The sequence below is a fragment of the Apteryx rowi genome, unplaced genomic scaffold (genome assembly GCF_003343035.1).
Source record: "Apteryx rowi isolate R43461 unplaced genomic scaffold, aptRow1 scaffold_1409, whole genome shotgun sequence".
NCBI lineage: Eukaryota > Metazoa > Chordata > Aves > Apterygiformes > Apterygidae > Apteryx > Apteryx rowi.
This window is the reverse complement of record NW_020447652.1, coordinates 40880-49355: the sequence shown is the minus strand read 5'-3', so window position 1 is coordinate 49355 and position 8476 is coordinate 40880. Positions and strand designations below refer to the sequence as shown.

The 8476-nt window shown below is 72.4% G+C and overlaps 3 protein-coding genes across 4 annotated transcripts in view; 2 read left to right on the top strand and 1 right to left on the bottom strand.

Moving 5' to 3' along the window:
* The window catches only part of LOC112962029 (amyloid-beta A4 precursor protein-binding family B member 1-like), a 12318-nt gene extending 12106 nt beyond the window's left edge, over positions 1-212 (top strand). The window contains exon 3 of the mRNA XM_026057860.1: positions 136-212. Within this exon, the coding sequence (XP_025913645.1) occupies positions 136-212 (77 nt within the window). The remainder of the gene's footprint in view (positions 1-135) is intronic.
* Positions 213-300: 88 nt separating this feature from the next.
* On the top strand, positions 301-4598 carry APBB1 (amyloid beta precursor protein binding family B member 1). 2 transcript variants are annotated; one of them, XM_026057863.1, is made up of 10 exons: positions 301-337; positions 766-903; positions 1204-1331; positions 2116-2121; positions 2272-2386; positions 2617-2701; positions 2996-3079; positions 3332-3447; positions 3514-3690; positions 3782-4598. In XM_026057863.1, the coding sequence occupies exons 1-10, from the start codon at positions 302-304 to the stop codon at positions 3947-3949; spliced, it is 1053 nt and encodes a 350-aa protein (XP_025913648.1). In that variant the 5' UTR covers position 301; the 3' UTR covers positions 3950-4598. The 2 variants fall into 2 exon arrangements, with proteins under 2 accessions (XP_025913648.1, XP_025913649.1); XM_026057864.1 differs by lacking the exon at positions 2116-2121.
* Positions 4599-4736: 138 nt separating this feature from the next.
* On the bottom strand, positions 4737-7967 carry SMPD1 (sphingomyelin phosphodiesterase 1). The gene is made up of 5 exons (XM_026057865.1): positions 6768-7967; positions 6379-6550; positions 6162-6238; positions 5535-5680; positions 4737-5454 (listed from the first exon to the last, which is right to left on the bottom strand). Exons 1-5 carry the CDS (start codon positions 7868-7870, stop codon positions 5045-5047), a joined length of 1908 nt encoding a protein of 635 aa, XP_025913650.1. The 5' UTR covers positions 7871-7967; the 3' UTR covers positions 4737-5044.
* Positions 7968-8476: the final 509 nt, after the last annotated feature.

Genomic DNA, 8476 nt, shown 5'->3' with positions numbered 1-8476 from the left:
GAATGGTGCTGGGAGCCGGGCGCCTGGGTTCCCAGGGTGGTCAGGGAGTCGAGTGGTGCTGGGAGCTGGGCGTTGGGATTCCCGGGGTTCCTGGGGGGTTGAGTGGTGCTGGGAGCCGGGCGCCTGGGTTCCCAGGGTGGTCAGGGAGTCGAGTGGTGCTGGGAGCCGGGCGCCTGGGCTCTCGGCCCGGGGTGGCGGTGCTCTGTTTTTAGAGCAGGGCTCCTCTGGGGTCTCCACCACCTGGGGGCCCCAGGGCAGCGAACAGGGACAGTATGGTGACGACTTCCCTTGCTCCTGCAGCATGGCCCAGGCTGAAGAGGACAAGCTGGGCTCTAAGGTAGGCCCAGGCCCACGGGGGCCGTAGTGCTGGGGCCTTCCTCCCGCGACGCAGGGCCTCCTGCCCGGCTCTCCCCAGGCCCTGTCCCCCTAGACCCACACGTCGCTGGGGTCTGGTCCTTTCCCTGCTTGCCCCTGCTTCGCCTCTGCCCGGTGTCACAGGGGGACTGGGCCCCCTCCTGCCCTGGCATCATGGCGGCGTTGCCACCACGATGGTTGTGGCTCAGCGCGGATGGGCAGCCCTGCCCCTGGGACGAGTGTCCGGAGGGCCCTGGATGTGCCTCGTGCATGTGGAAAGGCAGCCGGCCATCCTCCTTGGCCTTGTCCCGGAAGGGGACTCCGTGTCCCTGGGAATGGGCCCGTCCTGTCCCCTGCCCCGGTTGGGGACGTGCCCGGTGGTGCRTGCCAGCCCGTGCTGTGCCCCTGCAGTGCTTCGCGGTGCGCTCGCTGGGCTGGGTGGAGATGAGCGAAGAAGAGCTGGCGCCGGGGAAGAGCAGCATCGCTGTGAACAACTGCATCCGCCAGCTGTCCCTGCACCAGCACGGCCCGCCGGGCACCTGGGGAGAGGTGAGTGCCCGTCCCGTGCCCCACCTCCGGCCCCCAAACATTGTCCCTCCTGCCCCAAACGCTGCTCTCCAGCCCTGTGTCACCCTGCCCCCCAAGCGTCCACCCCTCTGGCCCTTAACACCCCTCTCTGGCTCCTGCGTTTCCCCTCCAGCACCAGCCGTCAGCCCTTCGCATTAGACCCTAACGCTGCTCTCTGGCCCCATATCACCCCTCCGACCCCTGTCGCTGCTCTCTGCCCCCATATTGCCCTTCTGGCCCCTACTGCCCCCCCGTCAGGCCCCTGATGCGTCTCTCCCCCAGGGCCGGGCCATGCTCCTGCTCCTGGAGAGCCAGACGCTGAAGCTGGTGGACCCGCAGGACCAGGCGCTGCTGCACGCGCAGCCCGTGGCCAGCATCCGCGTCTGGGGCGTGGGGCGCGACAGCGGCAGGTGGGAGCTGCCGGGGCCGCGTGGTGCCTGGGCACGGTGTTTCGTGCTGGGGGGGCCACGTGGGGGTCCCTGTATGCCAGGGCTTGGAGCCGTGCAGGATCTCCTGTGATGCAGCACAGCAGGGGCGTGCGGGGGAACTGGGGACCCCAGGTGGGGGGACTGTGTGGGGAGCACCCAGGGCACAGGGGTCTGCAGGGCCAGAATGGGGGATCCTGTGCCTGCAGGGTGGGGGGCTGCGCAGGGATTCCTGTGCGTGCAGGGACCGTGCGGGGCCCCGTGCTCACAGGGTGGGGGTCATGCGGGGATGCCCCATGCGTGCCGGGTGTGCGGACGTGGGGTGGAGCTGTGCGCGTGCAGGTTGTGGTGCTCTGGAGGGTGTCCCATGCACACGGAGCGTGGGGATGTGCGTGGGTCCGTGTGCACGCGGGGCGTGGGGTGTGCGGGGATCTGCACGCACGCGGGGTGCAGGGGTGCGCAGGGATCGTGTGCACGCGAGGCACGGGGGCGTTGGCAGGGGCCGTGCGTGCAAAGCGCGGTGCCATCGGGGGCCTGTGCGTGTGGGGCCATAGGGGTTTCTGTGCATGAAGCAGAGGGGGGTGTGGGGGTGTCGGGCCTGAGCCCCCAAGCCGTCCTGGGGCAGGCCTGGGTCTCGTGGGCCGGGTCATGGACCCACGCTGTCGCGGTGGGGACCCCCGTGTCGGGGGGGCCGTGGGGAACCCGCACGCCCCGGCCCCAGCTAACTCTCTTCTCTGGCTCTCTCCTGCTGCTCTGACGCGGGACACAGGGAGAGGTACGGCACCACTGCCCGGCCCTGCTCTCGGCGCGCGGACCCCTCGTCTCCCAGTCCGTCCCTCACCGTGCTGGGGAGCCACCGGGGTGGGGGCACGGGGTGGGCTGGAGGCCGTGGAGCGGGGGCCCTGAGCGCAGCGCCTCCCTGCAGGGATTTCGCCTACGTGGCCCGGGACCAGCTGACGCAGATGCTCAAGTGCCACGTCTTCCGCTGCGAGAGCCCCGCCAAGAACATCGCCACCAGCCTGCACGAGGTCTGCTCCCAGGTGAGACCCCCCCCCCGGCCCCCAGCCTGCCCCGTGTCTGCTCCCAGGTGGGATCCCCGGCCCCCAGCCTGCCCCAGGTCTGCTCCCAGGTGGGATCCCTGGCCCCCAGCTCTCCCTGATGTCCCTGGGTTGCTGTGGGGTTCCTCGACCTGTTTGCGGGAAGCAGGGCTTCGGCAGCCATGGCACGACTGGGTGACGGGGGGCTGGTGCCCCYCACGCTCTCTCCCTAGATCATGGTGGAGCGGCGAAGCGCACGGGCACTGGCCAACGGCCTCTCCATGGACTCCTCCAAGATGGTGGAGATCCCGTTCCAGGGTACGTTGCAGGGAGCAAGGGCTGGGGGGGGCCTCTGAAGGGGCGTCACGRGTGGGGGTGACGTGCATCTGTGGGGGGAGGCAGGAGAGGGTCTGGATGTTGTGTGTGCTTGAGTGTGGGGAGTTGGGGGACTCCGTGGCTGGGCTGGAGGAGATGGGGACGGGGAAGGCTGTGCAGGGCCAGCCGTGGGGCAGCTGGGGGTGCAGGAGGCCGTGGAGGGCTGGGGTTGGGGGGCGCTTTGGGGCACAGGAGGCCGTGCAGTGCGGTACAGCGGACCCTGCCCTCTGCCCGCAGTGGAGTTCCCCGCACCCAAGAGCGAGGTGGTGCAGAAGTTCCAGGTGTGTTACCTGGGCTGCGTGCCCGTCGCCAAGCCCGTGGGTGAGTGTGGGGCACGGGCAGCGCGCCTTGCGGAAGGACCGGGCGTGGGGTGCGCACACACGCGTGGGGGGGGGTGCGGGTGTGGGTACATGCACGTCTTGGGGCTGCGCATGCCGTGCGCCCTGCGCAGCGGTGCGGGGAAGGCCCCGGGCAGGGCGCACGGCGGCGCGGGCCCTCTGCCTGCCCGTGGGCAGCGGGGTGCCCTGGCCCCCCGCAGCTGCGGTGCGTCAGCCTGCTCGGCCCCCTCCCCAGGCATGGACGTCATCAACGCGGCGCTGGAGTCGGCGCTGGCCACCAGCAGCAGGGAGCACTGGACCCCCATCGTGGTCAACGTGGCGCCCGCCACGCTCACCATCACCCACGAGCAGGTGAGGCGGCGCCCGGCCGGGGGCCGCGGGCGCCCCGGGGCCTCGTCCCGGCTGCAGGGCCCCCAGACGGAGGCGGTGCTGTGCGAGTGCCGCGTGCGGTTCCTGTCGTTCATGGGCGTGGGCCGGGACGTGCGCTCCTTCGCCTTCATCATGGCCAGCGCCCCGGGCGCCTTCCGCTGCCACATGGTCTGGTGCGAGCCCAACGCGGCGGGGCTGAGCGAGGCGCTGCAGGCCGCCTGCATGGTGAGTCCCCGCTGCGGYGCGGGCGGCATGGGCGGGCGGGCACCGGGGTGGGTGCTGGCACCGGGCTCTCACGCCTCCGCTCTGCCCCCAGCTGCGCTATCAGAAGTGCTTGGACGCCCGGCCCCAGGTCTCCAGCTCCTGCCTGCCGGCGCCGCCTGCCGACTCCGTGGCCCGCCGGGTGGGCTCCACCGTCCGCAAGGGCGTGCAGACCCTCCTGGGCAGCCTGAAGCCCAAGCGCCTTGGCGCGCAGACGCCGTGAGCTGGGCAGAAGGGAGCGACCGAGACCCCTTCCCCGCCCTCCCGTGGCCCCTGCGCTGCGCCACCGCCTGCGGGCAGCCTGCTGCGGACGGGACGGGGCGGCAGCGCCGGGCGCCCGGGCGTCGCGTGAGCCTGGCCGCGTGCGCGGTGCGTGTGTGTGTGTGAGTGTACCCGCGCGCCAGACGGGCGGTGCGCTGACGCGGCTGCGTCCCGCGCGTGGATACCCGTGCATGTGGTGTGCGAGGCACCTGCAGGCTGTGTGCATGCGAGCGCRAGGGGGGGGCGCGCTGGGTTCGCTCCAGCGCGCGAGGTGCAGGGAGGGGGGGGCGCGCCGAGAGCAGCGGCCCAGGCGCAGCTGTGCCCCCTCCGGCCGTGCCTGTGGGGCGGGCGGGAAGGGGCCCGGGGAGGCCCGGCCGGGGGCTCCTGTCCCCGCACTGCCGGCGGCCCCGTGCCACCCCCGGGGGCAGTGACGGGCGCCTGCGTGGCCGGGGGGTGCGGGGCCAGCCCTGCCCCCATGCATGTGATCTAACCTGCAGTGCGGGGGCTCGCCCGGGTCCTGGCGCCGCCTGCCTGGCCCTGGAGCCGCCACCTCTGCTGTAACAAAGATCTGTGTTGTACTAAATAATTAATAAACCCATTCCACCAGCCCAGCCTGGCTCCCGTTGGCGTGACGCCAGGCCTGCCCTGCGCCGCACGGAAGAGGGGCRGCGGGCGCCTTCCCCCTCTTGCACGGCCCGCGCGGAGGGGCCCGCGGCTCTGCAGGGAGGGCCGCGGACAGGAGCCAGCTCTGTCCATCGCACCTTTTATTACGCAGCCTTCTCCGGGGCTGCGGCAGGCGGCGTGCAGGACCGCGCAGGGACCTGCCTCGGCCCCCGGCGTCCTGGAGGGCCGATCTGGGGGTCGACCACTGGCACCCCCAGCCTGCTGAGCAGTGAGGACAGCTGGGTGCTGCCTCGGAGCAGCCATCCCCTCCGCTGGCCCCGGTCCCTGCGGAGCTGGGGGCCGTGCACAGCCCGGGGGCACCAAGCCCGGGCACCGGGCGCGTCTTGGGGGCGCTGAGYGCAGGTGCTGCGCGCGTCCTGGGAGCGCCCTGCCCTCAGCACAGCTGCCGTTGCCTCCACAGCTCCTGGATCTGGGCGAAGGGCAGGGTTGGGCGCAGCACGTGGCAGAGGCTGGGGTCGATGGAGCGCCCCGTGCGCAGGGAGCAAAGCAGCGCGGCTTTGCAGGCCTCGTGGCAGGGCTCACGGGGCGGGTGGCCCTTGTGGAAGAGGTACCAGAAGCGCTGGAAGAGGCTCTCGTCATCCTGGAAGCGGCGGATGAGCTGGTCCCAGTCGACGGGGAAGGCACTGGGCATCCCGTAGGCCTCACGGGCACGGTAGAGGCGCTGCCAGCGCGGCTTCGCCCCTGGCGCGTTGGCCTCCGTGAGGTTCAGGATAAAGGTCTCGTGGTCCAGCACGGCGTGGGAGCTGCCAGGGTAGGCGCCGTCCAGCTCATACACGCGATAGCCTGTGGGCAGGAGGGCGGGCAGCGTCACGGGAGCTGCGTGGCAGCACCGGGAGGGGGAGGCAGAGGAGGGAAGAGCTCACCAGGGTTGAGGTTGATGTAGGTGGTGACGCTGGGGGCCACGAAGGCCACGGAGACGGGGCGCGTCAGGGTCTCCTCGTCATAGAACATCTCGAACTCGTCCACATGCGTGTGCCCGAAGAACTGAGCCGCAATGGTGCCCTCAAACCTGCGCGCGGGGCGGCGCACGCTGAGGGCTGCCGCGTGGGGCCGGCCTCCAACCCTCCTCCCCATCCCTGCGGTGCTGCCCGGGGAGCCAGCGCAGCGCGGCCAGCCCCCCTCCCTGTCCCGCCGCCCCGGCAGCCAGCGCAGCGCAGCACAGCTCATGGCGTGGCCTGAGGCGCCCTGTCACATGCTGGGCTCAGCTGACGCTGTGCTCCCAGGGCTGTGCCTGCTGGCGCTCGCTCCGTCCGGCCCTCGCTCCGGCTCCAGCGCGGCCCTGCCCTGCAGCTTTGGCTTCCCGCCCTGGCTGGTGGTCCCTGCGAGCTGCACGCAGAGCCCGGGGCACACCAGCATAACAACACCCACCCATCCTCTCCCTACGCTGGCAGGGCTGAGCCGGCTGTGGGGCAGGATCCGTCAGCTCTTCCCAGCGGAGGCAGGGCTGGCGTGGGAGCCCCGGTGTCTGGAGCAGCCGGGGCAGGGCTCACCTGTTGACGATGCGGTAGTAGTTCCAGCTCCAGCTCCGGAGGCAGTGTGCCGGGGGGATATGCCCGATGATGTGCACCTACAAGGCAGCAGCCGAGGGGGCAAAGGGCTGGTGGGGGCACAGGGATGCTGTCAGCCCACCCCGGGGGCAGCCTGTGTCCCCGGCCGGGCAGGGGACACGGGGCGCCGACTGGCCCCCTCCTCCCTGCCGGCTCTCACCTTCTCCCCTCGCTGCTCGGCAGCCTCCAGGACGCCCACGAGCCACTGCAGCTGCCCCGCGGGGTCGGTGGAGTTAATGAGGAGCCAGAAGTTGGCCTGGGAGCAGAAGTTCATGTTGAGCGAGACGAGGCGCAGGCCGGGCCAGACCTGCAGCGTGTAGAAACCGGCAACTCTGCGGGGAAGGGGGTGGTGAGCGCTGCCTGCCCCGCTGCCGAGCCTCCCCGCCGGCTACGCGCACGACCGTGCTCCCGCCAGCCCCGAGCGCCCCGTGCCGCTCGCCTCCCTGCCAGCCCCTCGCCCCCCACATCGCCCCATCGCGCACGCTCGCAGCCGCGCCAGCCCCAAGCGCCCCACGCCCGGTCCCGTACGCCGTCCCGCGGCCGCCCCACCTGAGGGTCTCCAGCGCGGCRGGGGGCAGCCAGTCCTGCCAGGCCTGGGCCATGGCGTTGTAGAGCCAGGCCGAGGACTGGTTCCCGCGGACGTAGGGCGGCGGGAAGGCGTTGACGGGGGTGGCCTCGTGGTTGCCCACGGCGGGGTAGACGGGCAGGGCGCCCAGGTGCTTGCGGAGCAGCCCGGTGACGGTGCGCAGCGCCAGCAGCTGGTCCTCGCGGCGCTGCTGCCAGACGTCGTGGGCCGGGATGTCTCCGGTCCAGTAGACGGCGTCGAAGGGCGGCGCGGCGCCGCGCAGCTGCGCCAGCAGCGCCTCRATGGTGTGCAGCGGCAGGTCGCACTTGCTGTACTCGCCCCAGTAGCCGGCGCCGCCGGTGGCCGTGCGCGCGGCACCGCGGCAGCACAGCGGGTCGCGGCAGGCGGGCTCGCTGCCCGGCACATAGTGCCGGTCCCAGTGGAGGTCGGTGAGGAAGAGGAGGCGGGCGGTGGGGGCGCCGGGCGGCGGGGGCGCGGGCGGGCGCACGGGGGGCTTGGGGGCGGCGGGCAGCGTGACGTTCCAGTCGGCGTAGATGTCCCAGTGGCCGCAGCCGCGGCCCAGCAGCAGCCCGCAGGCCTCGCCGGGGCGCAGCACCGAGCGGGCCCACGCCGACACCACGTCCTGCTGGAAGAGCTGCACGGCCTGCTGGCAGATCTCGGGGCGCGCCAGCCGCAGCTCCTGGCACACGCGCACCGCCACGCGCCCCACGCGCGCCACGTTGGACTCCAGCTGCAAGGCAGAGGGTCGGGGCTCGGGGGGGCTGCTGGCGGGGCAGCGCTGCAGGCCCCCCGCGTCCCAGCGTGCGGCAGGGCCCGGCCCCGGGGCCAGGGCGGGCCCGGGCGTCCCAGCTCCCTCCCGGAGACGCCCACTCGTGACCCAGATGTGAGGCCCCGCTCCGCTCTGAGCGCCGCCGCCCCAGGGCCGCGGAAGGAGCCAGGCGTCGGGTCTAGCCCTGCCTTGYCCTTCGCTGTCGCCGCCTTTCCTGCCTGTGATGCGGGCCCRGGCGTCCGGGCGCCGCGGCCGGTTCCCCTTTCGGTAAAAAACAACATCCCTGTCCCGCCCCATCAGCCGCCTTGGGCTGGGCTGGGCTGGGCTGCGCTGGCCCGTTCCCTCCCTCTTCCTCCCGGCCTGTCACTGTCCCTGTCCCTGTCACGAGCGCCTGTCTGGAGTCACGACCTACCCAGGGCTGTTGCTGTCCCGAGTCCCCGACCCCTCCCAGCCTGCCCCTGTCCCTGTCCCCATCACGAGCGCCTGTCTGGAGTCCTGTCCCCACCCTGCCCCTGCCCTGTCCCCAGTCCCTGACTCCTCCCAGCCTGTCCTTGTCCCGGTCACGAGTGCCTGTCTGGAGTCACGACCTGCCCTGGGCTGTCCCTGTCCCCAGTCCCTGTCCCCAGTCCTTGTCCCAGCCTGTCCCCAGTCCCTGACCCCTCCCGGCCTGTCCCTGTCCCCGTCACGAGTGCTTGTCCGGAGTCACGACCTGTCCTAGGATGTCACTGTCCCCGTCCCCAGTCCCTGTCCCGGCCTGTCCCCAGTCCCTGCCCTGTCCCCAGCCCCGACCCCTGCYGGCCCGGTCCCGGTCGCGAGCGCCTGCCCGGCTGACGACCCACGCCCAGCCTGTCGCCGTGCCCAGCCCCTGCCCCGGCCCGTGCCCGTGCCCGCCCCGGGTGCCTG

Excerpts from the sequence above, each read along its gene's own strand:
- APBB1 (XM_026057863.1), top strand. The coding sequence starts at position 302 with ATGGCCCAGGCTGAAGAGGACAAGCTGGGCTCTAAG. Across the intron at positions 904-1,203 it reads CGCCGGGCACCTGGGGAGAG|GGCCGGGCCATGCTCCTGCT; the intron begins GTGAGTGCCCGT and ends TCTCTCCCCCAG. Across the intron at positions 3,448-3,513 it reads TCACCATCACCCACGAGCAG|ACGGAGGCGGTGCTGTGCGA; the intron begins GTGAGGCGGCGC and ends CAGGGCCCCCAG.